The 14,869-nt window shown below is 41.8% G+C and overlaps 1 protein-coding gene across 5 annotated transcripts in view; it reads left to right on the forward strand.

Moving 5' to 3' along the window:
- The window catches only part of mapk10 (mitogen-activated protein kinase 10), a 125,098-nt gene that overhangs the window by 36,094 nt on the left and 74,135 nt on the right, over positions 1-14,869 (forward strand). For all 5 annotated transcript variants that reach the window (XM_060832071.1, XM_060832037.1, XM_060832044.1 and 2 more), the window contains one exon: positions 4,811-4,940. In XM_060832071.1, coding sequence (XP_060688054.1) covers positions 4,811-4,940 — 130 coding nt within the window. The remainder of the gene's footprint in view (positions 1-4,810; positions 4,941-14,869) is intronic.

Consider the following 14,869-nt stretch of genomic DNA (forward strand, 5'->3'; position numbering starts at 1 on the left):
GCTTAACAGTGTTGTTAATGACACCTTCCATCACTTTACTAATGATCAAGAATAGATTGGCTGTGTTGGATTTCTCCTGCTTTTTATGTACAGGACAGTCTGGGCACTTTTCCACATTGTCTGGTAGATGACAGTGTTTCAGCAGTATGGGAGCAGCTGGATGTGGAGGTGCCAGTGTTGGGTGCAGTGGACAAAGTCAGGAGTCACACAACACCAGGTTATAGTCCAACAGGTTTATCTGAAATCACAAGCTTTCAGAACAGCTTGGCTAGGGTACGGCAAGTTCTGAAGTACTAGTGTTCAGTACTATTGTCGGAACGTTGTCAGGTCCCATAGCCTCTACAGTATCCAGTTGTGGTTCTGTTCGTTGAGCTGGGAATTTGTGTTGCAGACGTTTTGTCCCCTGTCGTGGTGACATCCTCAGTGCTTGGGAGCCTCCTGTGAAGCACTTCTGTGATATCTCCTCCGGCATTTATAGTGGTTTGTCTCTGCCACTTCGGTTGTCAGTTCCAGCTGTCTGTTGCAGTGGTCGGTATATTGGGTCCAGGTCGATGTGCTTATTGATTGAATCTGTGGATGAATGCCATGCCTCTAGGAATTCCCTGGCTGTTCTCTGTTTGGCTTGTCCTATAATAGTAGTGTTGTCCCAGTCGAACTCCTGTTGCTTGTCATCTGCGTGTGTGGCTACTAAGTATCCAGTATCGAATTTACTGACACCTGGAATCTGTGATGCTGGGGGACTACTGGAGGAGGCTGAGACAGGTCGTTCACTTAGCACATCTGACTGGAGCCTGTTGTGAATACTGCTCCTCCAGTGAGTTGTTTAATTGTCTATCATCTTCAACAGCTGGATGCGGCTAGATATGCAGAGCTTAGGTCTGATCCATTGATTGTGGGATCTCTAAGTCATATCTATTACTTGTCATTTATGCTGTTTGGTAGTTTCACCAGACTGACACCTCATTTTTAGTTGTACCTTTTTTGCTCCTGGCATTCCTTCCAGCTTCACTTGCCATTGAACCAGGGTTGGTCCCTTGGCTTGACTGGAATGGTAGATTCGGGGATATGCTGGGCCATGAGTTTGCAAATCGTATAGAACACAATACTGATGGGCCACAGCACCTCATGGATGCCCAATGTTGGTTTACTAGATCTGTTTAAAGTCTTTACCATTTCGCTCAGTAATAATGCTACTTGGTGTGTGATATTCTTAATGTGAAGACAGATTTGGTCTCCACAAGAACAAGTGTAATAGTCACTCTTACCAAATGTATCATTGACAGGCGCATCTGTGGCAGGTGGATGGGTGAGGATGAGGTCCATTATGTTCTTTCCCCTTGTTGGTTCCCTCATCATCTCTTCCAGACCCAGTCTGGCAACTGTGTTCTTTAAGACCCAATCAGCTCAATCAGTAATGCTGCTACCCAAGCCACTCGCGGTGAATCCCCATTGAAATCGCCAACCCAGAGTTTGTTTTGTGCTACACTAGTATATGTTCCAATTGTTGTTCAACATGGAACCGCTTTAATTCATCATCCAAGGGAGGCTGGTACATAGTAATCAGCAGGAAGTTTCCTTGCCCATGTTTAACCTGATCTGAAAATGTGTTGCTGGTTAAAGCACAGCAGGTCAGGCAGCATCCAAGGAACAGGAAATTCAATGTTTCGGGCCAGAGCCCTTCATCAGGCTCTGGCCCGAAATGTCGAATTTCCTGTTCCTTGGATGCTGCCTGACCTGCTGTGCTTTAACCATCAACACATTTTCAGCTCTGATCTCCAGCATCTGCAGACCTCACTTTTTACTCGTGTTTAACCTGATACCATATTTAACCATTGTAACAAATAACATTCACACCATAGAAGTGCTAGGCATGAAAGCTCTCCAAGGAAAAAGAATTGAACTATATCCCCTTAATGTTTAATGGTATTTCTGTCACTGAACCCTGAGGGCCACCATCAGCTAGAAACTGAACTGGACCAGTCATATAAATACTGTAGATATGAACAAAGTCAGAGCGTGAGAGTTCTGCAGAGATGGGGAGCAGAGACCCCATCTACTCAGCACTAGTTAAGACTTTGATGAAATACTCTCCACTTGCCTGCAGGAGGTCAACTTCATCTGCAATCAAGAAACTTTGACACCATTCATGACAGAGCAGCCCACTTGTTTGCCACCTCAGCCACCGTCTCAATATTCACTCTCTCCGCCATTGTGCATCAGTATATACCATTCATACGATGCACTGTAGCAACTGACCAAGACTCCTTTAAAACTCTCTCCAAACGCACAACCTCTGCCACTAAACAGGACAAGAGCAACAGATCATGAAAGCAGACCATTTGCAAATTGCCTCTAAGTCCTAACACCCTATCCAGATGTGAAATGGTCTTACTGTTCCTCCACTGTCCATCAGTCAAGATCCTAGACCCTTCTTATTAATGGTTAGAACTGCAGAGACTCAGGAAAGGGCCACATTCTCCAGGCTTTTTGGGGATAGATTCTGGTATAGCCAGTGGTACCCACATCCTGTGAAAGAATAAATTAAACAAGAAACAATGGAATTGAAGGCAAGAAAGTTAGGAAAACCTATTAATGTCCAATAATTACATGTAAACCTGCTTATTTCTCGATAGATGAAACAATATGACCTGCAGGCAATAGATTCTGAGAACCAGTTTGCTCTTTAGTGACACTAGGTGGTCAAAACCCACAACTACAGGAGAAAACACTTTCTTAATCTTAACTTTGTGTATTATGTAGGCATTTGCAATCTTGCTAAAAGTTAAACATTTCTCTTTCCAAATTAGGGTCACCAAAGCAGAGTTATAGCACCTTTGTATCCATTGGATGGGTGGCACAGTGGTTAGCACTGCTACCTCACAGTGCCAGGGACCCAGCTTCGATACTAGCCTAGGGTGACTGTCTGTGTGGAGTTTGCACATTCTCCCTGTGTCTGCGTGTGTTTCCTCCCGCAGTCCAAAGATATGCAGGTTAGGTGAACTGGTCATGCTAAATTGCCCATTGTGTAGGTTATTAGTCAGGGGTAAATATAGGTAGGGGGGTCTGGGTGGGTTACTCTTTGGAGGGTCAATGTGGACTTGTTGGGCCGAAGGACCTGTTTCCACACTACAAGGGATTCTAATCAGTTATTTCAGAGCAATTTAATGAAAAACTTAGTATCTTCTGATCTAGGTGTCCTACTTATCCATAGTTTCAAACATTTTATTTCAATATAGCAGAACAACAAATTGCCTGCCAGTTTCTATCAAGCGAAGAGAGATGCATTGTATCAATTTGTAAAAATTGACCACATTTTGCCTCATTACGCAGACCTGAAACTCTTCCTCATTCTACCCATAATAATATGAGTAAGGAATGTAAATGTGGAAAACAGTGACTGGCAAACTTTGCAGCACAGTTTCCTTGAAAATTATCAGCCGATTCCAAACATAAAGTTCTGGAGCATCGAGTTTGTTGATAATAGCAATTACAGAAATGATGACAGACAGTGCTGTTTTATGAAGGTAACCTAATATGGTCGCAGGTTACAAAGGTAATATTTCATTAGGGTGGTAAATTTTTCATCAATGTAAATTATCTCCAAAATCAGATCTCTTACCTCTTGATAAGGGACTGTGTCTGTGGAAGAAGTGTCTGTGCTGTTAGCATTCATGCTAACCTTTCTCCTTCTTCCTTGGCAGTCCCTCAGTGTCCTCGCTCTGGGTAGAGGGTTCTGGTGTGCCTGAACATTTCAATCCTGGAGCTGCAGGCAATACCACGGGAGGGGTGGGTGGTGTTTGATGAAGTGGATGGGTGGGATGCTCTGGGTTCTCGCAGTCTCCTCAGGTGGCAGTGCCTATGAAGTTAGGACAGTAAGATGAATATTTCACGGCAAATGTTTTACCTCCCAAAATAATAGAATGCGTTGAGTAAAGTGCATTATTCCTCAAAGGCTTATCTTCTCTGTTGGATCCTTGGACAGAACCAATGTGTCAAAACTCAGCACTATTCCACAGGCAAGGTCAGTTGGGCTGGGGATATTTAGAAACTGTGAGAATTTCGACACATAGTCACACAAAATTTTATGTTCAGTGGTTGTGGAGCACCATTGGGAAAGGTTTCATGAAGTTTGCCTGCTATGCTACTTTACAGAGAAATGCTGAAAAGCAATTCACAACGTGGAAAGAAAATAAAAGGAAAGGAGTAAATTTTAGGTGATTTATTCTGGTGTCATTTTTAATGATTGTAATGTAATCATTGAACGCATTTATCGAGTTACCTAAATGTGGACTGAGTTTACCATGAGTCCATCCTGAAGTTCTGTGGAATCACTTTAGTATTTGCAATGTGATATTTTATTCAAATCATTTGGTTTTCACAAGAAAAGTGCAGCACAGACTATGACCTCTACCTGTAGCTACAGAGAAGGGAAACTGCGTTTAGAAGATTATGGAGCCCTTAGCTCTGCATTCTGCACCCTACTAGAATCTCAAAGTGTAACCCTTTGCCTATCGCCCTCACATACTATTAACATACCATACTAACTCTGAAATTAATCTGAGGACCACGAACAGAAATGGTTCATGTATTGTTTCTACTGCTACCATTTACGTAGAGACATTAACCTTTTTAGATTGAATGGATGAAATCCTGTACAAAAATAATACAGAAGGATTTCAGGAGGAGTTGCTCAGCATTTCCACTCTAATGTTGGACAGAATGATTTTGGAGCAAGTGTTGATAACTATATTCACACCACAATCACAAGTAGTTTGACTAACTTTGCTTATAATTATATTCCTTGATGTAGTGCTTCATATGATGCTGTACTTGATAGAAATGTGGCCATTAAGAAACTCAGCAGACCATTTCAGAACCAGACGCATGCCAAACGGGCTTATCGAGAACTCGTACTCATGAAATGTGTCAACCACAAAAACGTAAGTTTATCATTTTTAATATATTCTGACTAATCCTAGACAATGCACTGGCAGGAATGACATAAAGGTGGCATTCATTATTTGAGAAACTGTTAATGTACTTGACAGTTACCGAAGTACATGTCTATTCTATTGAGCTGATCTTCTCTCTTGTTGGAAAGAATGTTTGTACCATTTAGCACAATCAGATTCCTAAGTATCATTTGTCCCAGGCATAGGACACTGGGAATAACATGATTGATTCTTGCCTTTCAGAAAATACTTTGCTCAGTTAAATCATGCCTCAGCAGCAGTTATATTGGATCCTGGATTAAAGATTTTAGCAGATTGTAGGTTCCTTAGAGTAAATCTTTACGTCACCACCTGGATAGTAATTTGACAGGCTGGTTTGCCTGTCTGTTGTAGAATCTGGTCAGTTAGAAAGCATCAAGCTGGATGCGTCACAGCATGGTTTGGCAACTGCTCCTCCCAAGACAGCAAGAAACTATAGAGTACAGAATAAAATCGAGTCTATCACATAAACCAGCCTTCCATCCATTCACTGCATCTATACTTCCCACTGCCTCGGGAAAGCAACCAACATAATCAAAAGCCCCTCCCACCCCGCTTATATTCTCTTCCACTCTCTTCCATCAGGCAGGAGGTATAAAAATTTGATTAGATGTACAAATAGATTCAGGAACAGCTTCTTGCCCACTGTTATCAGATTTTTCGATGGACCTTTGAAAGGTTAATTCTGATCTCGCTCTCTGTACCTTCATTGCTGCTGTAACACTGTATTCTGCACTCTGCTCTGCTACCCTGAAACATTTTGCTTGGCACAATCTGTCTGTATAGCACACAAAACAACACTTCTCACTGTATCTCAGTACATGTCCCAACAATAAATCCACCAATCAAAACAGCCAAACAAAATAGTGTGTCAGAATATTTCCCAAATTATGACAATGAACTCCCTTCCTTCCTAAGTTAATTTGTTATATTTTACATAGAGGGATGTTCATCCAAGATTACAAAGATTGAACTGGACTGAAATATTCTATTCCTATTAGTCTACAGTCTGTTCAAATGATGAAATATGTGTTTCACATTAAATCTTGCAAGGTTCTACACCCAGGATGAAACTCACTTAAAGGCAACATAAAATGGAGAATTGGGCATGGAGTCAGTCTATTCATGGTCTAGTAACTGTGTTCATTTGCAAACCAAGTGAGGTGAACTGACATACTGATGTATACGCCCTTTCCAATTCTTGCTCCGGCTGAGTAAGAATTTAAACTTGGTCTCCCTTTTCGTCTACACTCTTAACAGTCAAGTTACAGTCTCCCATTAACTTTTATGTAAATTGTTTTATATCCGGTCTTAAATAATTTTGGGTTTTTGAGTTCACCCAGCTAAAGGATCTATGTCCTTTTGCACTTAACATACACAATGGCAGCATCAAGAACTGCTAAGTTAAACATGTTGGAGGTCAGATGATAAAACATTCCTGTGCCCTTTCTCAGCAATGGGGCTGAAATGTTTTGAGCCCACTGGTATCCTCTTCCATGTCAAGCTGAAAAGGTATCTAGTATCTAGTATCTTCCGGACTCTGGCGACTGACTGTGTGGAGTTTGCACATTCTCCCCGTGTCTGCGTGGGTTTTCTCCAGATGCTCTGGTTTCCTCCCACAGTCCAAAGATGTGCAGGTCAGGTGAATTGGCCATGCTAAATTGCCCGTAGTGTTAGGTGAAGAGGTAAATGTAGGGGAATGGGTGGGTAGCACTTTGGCGGGTCGGTGTGGACTTGTTGGGCCGAAGGGCCTGTTTCCACACTGTAAGTAATCTAATCTAATCTAAATCCAACCAGCAGGTGCTCCAGTTACAATGGCTACCTGCCAACTGGGTTGAGTCAGTGGAGGAGAACCAGCAGCTGCTTGCTAAGAAACCTTTTCTATATCATTGAGCCTGTTCCATTTCTGAGGTTGGTATGACCAATGGAGGCACCATTTTCCAGGGCATGCAGTTCAGCATTCAGACCCAGACACCACTGGCTCCCACTTGCATCATTGCAGCCATCCCCAAGCAGTGCAAAAACAGAGTGGCAAAATTTACTCCAATCTCTGGCATGTTTGTTCCATCCTGTTAACTTCACCCACTCCTGTTTGGTAGAAGTTATGTCCCTACCTGGCCAAGATGGCCATGAATAGGACCAGGCAGTGGGCTATGGAGGAGACCGTCAGACCTGACTGCCTGCTTCTCTTCCATAGTTACATCCACGGTCCTGGAGAGAGAGCAGGCTTTGTCCACAACCACCCTACCAGATTGAAGGTCATTTTCTCAATAGCAGCCCAGGTGTGTTGTCACAGTGCCCCTCTGCCAGTCAGCAATGAATGCATGGCTGGTGGTGCTTTATGTTCCTAGCATTGTCAGGGGCCATTCCACCCCCGCCCCCCCCCCCCCCACTTTCTTACTTCCCACTTCTGCATTTCATAACAAGACAGATTAATTGGTTGTTCAAGTAGAGGTGAATAGGTTTGATTTAATAGAGTTACAAAAGTTGGAAACTAAATATTCCAAAGTACTTGAATTTTATATTAAACTTGAAATGTGCTTAAGTCCAATGTGACAACCTTAAATAAATGAAGCCAATTGCGGGCATGTGAGAGGCAAATTGACTGAGGTTGATATAGAAAGGAATTTATACAGATAAGTGTAAGTAAACAATTGCAAGCATTCTTTTAAAATTGAAAATCTAATTTAATCTGTATTTCCTTGAGAAATATAAACCGCACTGTAAAAGTGAGACTGTTATGGCTGACTAAACAAATTGAGGATAAGATTAAACTCATAAGATTTCCAATTAGAATAATGGACCAAATGTTTGGTGGAGGTGTGGGGGTACAGAGGATGTTAGAAGTCAACAAAGAATGACTGTGAAATTGGTTAAGAGTGAGAAAATTGATTATGTGAGAAGAAAGCAATATGAAAACAATTGGAAATGCACAGCAGGGAGAAGGATCCAGAGACTGGGAACCACCCAGTAGAGGAAACAGTTAGACCTGTGAGGGTCCACCTGGGGCTACTCAGCAGAGATAACTGGACTTGGGCTACTCAGTAGCCAGGGTGAATGTGATGAAAAATCCAAGTGTAACATAATAGTAAACTGTAGTACATTGGTTAGTGAGAAGGTGCTGTTAGAAGGCCCTGGAAAACTAGCTTAATTAGTTTAAAACTTCAAAAGGTATTATTTTAAGGAATTAATAGCTACTTGGATTTCATGAAGGAACATCACCTCAAAGGAAGGAAAGTTAAATCAACTCAAAACAACATAGTAAAGCAGAATGAAAGAAAATTAGGTGAAATTATGTTGTTACTGCTAAGTTTTTATTGTAAGTTTGTACTTACTCTATGACACATGTACCATTGTTTCCCAATCATCATCATTGCTAAACTCCTTTCCCAGTCCATTCCAGATGGCTTTGCCCTCATTCCTGTTAACCACCCAGATTGAAGCTGAGCACTGTTGCTTCTGACACAAGTTCCTTCCTCTCAATCTGAATGCTAATTTCTATCATGTTATGGTCACTGTTCCCAAGGGAATCTTATATTCTGACACCATCTATTAAACCTGTCTCATTTGCACATCACCAGATCCAAAATAGTTTAATTCCTGGTGGATTCACAGCATATTGTTCGAGGTAACTGACCTGAATACATTCTATAAATTGTACCTCATGGCTTTTCCTGCTAATCTGACTCTTCAATCTACATGAAGATTGAAGTTACCCATGATGATTGGACTGTTATGTCACGTGGCCTCATTCTCTAGTTCTCTGTCACACTATATAGCTTCTGTTGAGGGCCCATACATTACTTGGAACAGTGTCTGCTTCCCCTTTCTATTCTTACCTCCAGCAATATGGTTTCTACATCTTCCAATCCAAGATAATTTCTTTCCAGCATAGTTATTCAGTCTTATACTAACAATGCTACCTCACTAGTATTTCCTTTCTACGTGCCCTTTCAAAGTCACATGCCCACTGAATACTTAACTTCCAACTTTGTTCTCATCTCTGAAAAGAACCAGCAACAGGATAACATAATATTATCATTGTAAATTTGCTGAGAATATGACAGTATGTTACAGAACTAGGCCAGGACTCAACTACTCTGCACAGAAACAGAAATGCAGGAAAGATTAAAGTGTAGAGAGAAAATCTTAACTTTGAAACTTCATGATCACACATTCTGCAGACAAGTTGATTTGGAATGTTGAATTGAATATTATCATATACTGCCCAGGCCTGACATTGGAGGCCACAACACCAGACAATGCCATCTGGTCCAAGGTTGGCCCATGAGGAAGTGCAGTTTCTGCTGTCCATAGGAAGAAGGTCAATAGCCTTCTCCATTCCCAGGCTATCCCACTCTCAGTCTTTTTCTTTTACTGCGCCCACCTCTCAAGAAGGTTCATTCTCTACTCTCTCACTATTACATAAAACATCTTCTTTCCCTTGAATACAATGTCTGATCAGATGATGGATATAGGTTATATTATAATTTTGAAAAGGGGATTGATGAATGCCTGGGGAGAAAGAGATGCAGGAATATAGAGAAAGAGCAGCAGAGTGGCAGTAGCTAGTATCTTCTTCAAAATATCCAGCACAGACTCAGGATGGTCTTCTGTGACGTGCTGTTTTACATGGAGAATTAACTTTAATTCCTGGAAAGTGGTGGGATGCTACTAAACTTGAAAACCATGCTCAAAACTTACATGCTTGTGACAACTTTACTTTGTTGATGTATTTTCCTTGCCAAAACTTTACTTAGCCTCGATCAGTTCTCATTTTACCATATGTCATTCTCCAAAAGTGATGAGAGGCTGATGATATATTGATAGCTTCTACTGAATCTGTCAGTGCTGATTTGATCTAACAATGAACAAATGTAACTAGGAGTGGACTCAATTGATCTTTATTCTGCCTCTTCCTTTGTATGGGAAATCAAGTTGATATCTCGCTGACAACCCAACCAAAGCTGAAAACCCACTGTATGCCATGTCACAGAGATAATGTCAGCAACAATCTGCTGAGACATTATTTAATTAACAAGATACACTTCCAGACTACTTCACATTAAGCACGCTTATGAGATCTTTCTGGGGGGGTTGTTCCCTAGAGGAGCAGCTCTTGCATAAGACTCCAGTTAGGAAATTGTAGCCAGTGATTGTAGGATAGAAGTATAGAATCCCTACAGTGTGGCATGAAGCCATTCAGCCCATTGGATCTGCACCTACCCTCCGAAAAGCATCTCATTCAGACTCAACTCCCGCCCTCCATCACCACCACATCCCTAATATTCCCACATTTGTCATGGTTAATTCACTTAACCTGCACATCCTTGGATGGTACAGGGCAATTTATCATGGCCAATCCTCCTAGCGTGCACATCTTTAGAGTGTGGGAGGAAACCCAGGCAGACACGGGGAGAATGTGTAAACTCCACACAGACAGTCACCCGAGGCTGGAACTGAACCTGGGTCCCTGGCTTCTGTGAGGCAGCAGTGCTAACCACTGAGCCACTGTGCCACCAAGTTTATTAATTTCAAAGGAGTGTATGGCCGTGGAATCACCACTTTAGTGGAAGAAATATTTAGGATTAAGTTCTTTTCTTTATATATGAGCTCATAATCTACAAGTCTAATTTCTGTTGACAGCATAAAGTACACAACAGTTCATAGGATTCCTCCACCTTCTGGGGTGATCACAAGTTTTCCAAAATCAGAGACTTGCCCCCACAAACATTGCTTCCAACAATCCAGAAGTTTTGAATGCCCCACACCAGCAAGCACCTTGCGATATCACAGGAGAAATCTCCAGCTGACTAATACCATTCACAGATCATGGTCATGAGGGGTCTAGAGAATCAGGAACAAATGGAAAGTCTCTCAAATGAGAATAATTTCTGGGACAGGGTAGTCTGAAATGCAGAGATCTGAAATGTAGGGGTGCGTTTGCTTTTCCTCTTGCTCTGTCCTTCATTTCTCTTCTCTGTCTCCATCCTTTATTTCTCCAGCTCTTTACCTGCTCATAAGTGGCCTCCTAGCTATTGGAACTTGACACATCAAAGCTGCTGGAGGCAAATTGAGCAAGAATATTCAATTCCAGCATCTCTGAGTGTTAGGCAGTGACAAGTAGTGTACCGCAGGGTCAGTGCTTGGACCCAACTATTCACAATATATATTAAGGATTTAGGTGAGGGAATGAAATGTAATATCTCTAAGCTTGCAGATAACACAAAGCTAGGTGGATGAAATGTGAGGAGGATGCAGAGCTGCTTTGGTGTGATTTGGACAAGTTGATTGAGCAAAGTCATGGCAGATACATTAAAATGTGGATATATGTGAGGTTAACCAGTTTGGTAGCAAAAACAGGAAAATTGATCAGGGTGGCGTGGTGACTCAATGGTTAGCACTGCTGCCTCACAGCGCCAGGGACCTGGGTTCAATTCCAGCCTCAAACGACTGTCTGTGTGGACTTTACACATTCTCCCCATGTCTGCGTTTCCTCCGGGTGCTCCGGTTTCCTACTATAATCCAAAGATGTGCAGGTTAGGTGAATTGGCCATACTAAATTGCCCATAATATTCACGAATGTGTAGGTTAGGTGCATTAGTCAGGGGTAAATATAGGATAATGGGGTAAGGAAAAGGGTCTGAGTGGGTTACTCTTCAGGGGGTCAGTGTGGGTCCGTTGGGCTGAAGGGCCTTTTTCCACACTGTAGGGATTCTGTGATTATTATCTGAAAGGTGATCAAATGGGAAAGGGGGAAGTGCAATGAGACCTGGGCGTCCTTGTACACCAGTCACTGAAGGTAAGTTGCTGGTGGAGCAGGTGGTGAAGAAAGCAAATGGCATGTTGGCGTTCATAGCAAGAGGATTTGGGTACCGGAGCAGTCTTGCTGCAATTATATAGGACCTGGTGAAACTTGGAGTATTGTGTGCCATTTTGATTTCTTTTTCTGAGGAAGAATGTTCTGGCTATGGCTGGAGTGCAGCAAAGGTTTATCAGATTGAATCCTGGTATATTAGGACTGACATATGAAGAGATACATGATTAATTAGGATATATTCACTGTAGTTTAGTAGAATGGTGGGGGGGGGGGCAATCTCATCGAAACTTATAAAACTCTAAAAGAACTAGACAGAGTAAACACAGGAATGATGTTTCTGATGATCTCGGAGTCCAGAATCTTATGATTCTAAGGATACTGGGTCAGTGATTTAGGACTGAAATAAGGAGATATTTCTTCACCCAGAGAGTGTGAGTTTGTCGAATTCACTGCCACAGAAAATGATCAATGCCAAAAGATTCCATGTTTTCAAGAAGGAGTTAGATATCATTCTAAGGGATAAAAAGGGCTAAATGCATCAAAGGGTACAGGGAGAAAGTAGCAATGAGATATTGAGCTCGATGATCAGCGATGATTATGTTGAATGGCCAAGCAAGCTGAAAAGGCCAAATGGCTGCTCCTATTTTCAATGTCTTTTTGTAATTCCTAGGGTCCAACATTTACAAAGTGAAAACACGTTTTGAAACTGAAGATCAAATGGCATGTGATCAGATATTTTGCAACTGGACATGAGATGGTAAAGCTTTCTGTGGTCAGAAGCCGTGTGATCAGAATTAATCCTCTAGGATTACCTTCAACTAGAGTTGTCAACCACAGAAAGTCGCCATGGTGCTGTTTTGAAAAATGCACAAATCCATTCATATATTAAACTTTAAGCAGGGAAGTTCCTCCTCTGCTAGTGGTAGTACGTCAGAACTGAGGCAGAAATGTAGTATACACATGTAAACATCCATTTTTTTGAACCTCCAGTGAAGTATTATCTGGTGGAGAAGTTGCAAATCTGATAAATTTGTGATTTAAAAAGTATTAATTTACTATTCTCACTAACAGTGATCTCATAATCCGATCAACAGTCTTCTGCAATCAAATCATGTGCTTTGAGAAAGTGCTGATAGTGCACAACTTAATTTCACTGATGGCAATCTATTATTTTCCGAATTGGTAATTGGTTATAAATTCTAAGGCCAAGCAGCTGGATGTACAGCAGGGACTCCATTTATACATAGAAACTTGGTTTTCACCACACTTCCAGTGAAGCATTTTCACCAAAACAGGAGCAACTCAGAGACTTTGTTGACCTGCATACTCTTACATTATCATTTCAGTCTTTACAATCCATGCTGCTTACTTCACATTTTCTTGAAGAAAGATTGTTGGTTGCAGAGTGTTAACTATCAAGTCACCTTTATTTTTTTCAATAGAATCTCTACAGTGTGGAAACAGGCCCTTCAACCCAACAAGTCCACACCGACCTTCTGAAGAGTAACCCACCCAGACCCACTTTGTGAACCTATTGCTCTACATTTAGCTCTGACTAATGCACCTAGCCCACACATCCCTGAACACTATGGGCAATTTAGCATGGCCAATTTGCCTAACCTGCGCATCTTTGGATTGTGGGAGGAAACCAGAGCACCTGGAGGAAACCCATGCAGATACAGAGAAAATGTGCAAACTCCACACTGTCACCTGAGGCTGGAATTAAACCTTGGTCTCTGACACTGTAAGGCAGCAGTGTGCCACTGAGCCAATGTGCCACCCTCAAATGGCCTTCGTTTTACCAAATTTCTCTTGGTATATAAAATTGCTGTTGTGCAACCTTTTTTGTGATAACTTGAGTTAAACCCCGTGATTTTCCCAGAGCAAGAGAATATTAAGATTTTTTTAAAAATTATTCATATCATTTCCTGTCATCTTGACAGATTATAAAGCCAGCAGAAAGTGAGGACTGCAAATGCTGGAGGTCAGAGTCGAGAGTTTGGTGCTGGAAAAGCACAGCAGTTCAGACAGCATCCGAGGAGCAGAAGAATCGACATTTCGGCCTTAAGCCCTTCCTGAAATGTCGATTCCCCTGCTCCTCGGATGTTGCCTGACCTGCTGTGCTTTTCCAGCATCACACTCGAGATTAGGAAGCCAGTATGTGTGATGTATAGATATAATATGTTCCACTCTGCCTCCTGAATTTCCAGTTATGACTAAAGAAATTGAGGGTTTGGTTAAGAAAAAGAAGGAATCATATGTCAGGTATAGACAGGATAGATTGAGTGAATCCTTAGAAGAGTATAAAGGAAGTAGGAGTATACTGAAGAGGGAAATCAGAAGGGCAAAAAGAGGACATGAGATAGTTTTGGCAAATAGAATTAAGGAGAATCCAAAAGGTTTTTACAAATATATTAAGGACAAAAGGGTAACGAGGGAGAGAATAGGGCCCCTCAAAGATCTGCAAGGTGGCCTTTGTGTGAAGCCGCAGAAAATGGGGGAGATACTAAATGAATATATTGCATCAGTATTTACTGTGGAAAAGGATATGGAAGATATAGATATAGGGAAATAGATGGTGACATCTTGCAAAATGTCCAGATTACAGAGGAGGAAGTGCTGGATGTCTTGAAATGCTTAAAGGCAGATAAATCCCCAGGACCTGACCAGGTGTACCCGAGAACTCTGTGGGAAGCTAGAGAAGTGATTGCTGGGCCTCTTGCTGAGATATTTGTATCATCGATAGTCACAGGTGAGGTGCCGGAAGACTGGAGGTTGGCAAACGTGGTGCCACTGTTTAAGAAGGGCAGTAAAGACAAGCCAGGGAACTGTAGATCGGTGAGCCTGACCTCGGTGGTGGCCAAGTTGTTGGAGGGAATCCTGAGGGACAGGATATCCATGTATTTGGAAAGGCAAGGACTGATTCGGGATAGTCAACATGGCTTTGTGGAAATCATGTCTCACAAACTTGATTGAGTTTTTTGAAGAAGTAACAAAGAAGATTGATGAGGGCAGAGCGATAGATGTGATCTATATGGACTTCAGTAAGGCGTTCAAC

The sequence above is a fragment of the Hemiscyllium ocellatum genome, chromosome 1 (genome assembly GCF_020745735.1).
Source record: "Hemiscyllium ocellatum isolate sHemOce1 chromosome 1, sHemOce1.pat.X.cur, whole genome shotgun sequence".
In the NCBI taxonomy this organism is placed as follows: Eukaryota; Metazoa; Chordata; class Chondrichthyes; order Orectolobiformes; family Hemiscylliidae; genus Hemiscyllium; species Hemiscyllium ocellatum.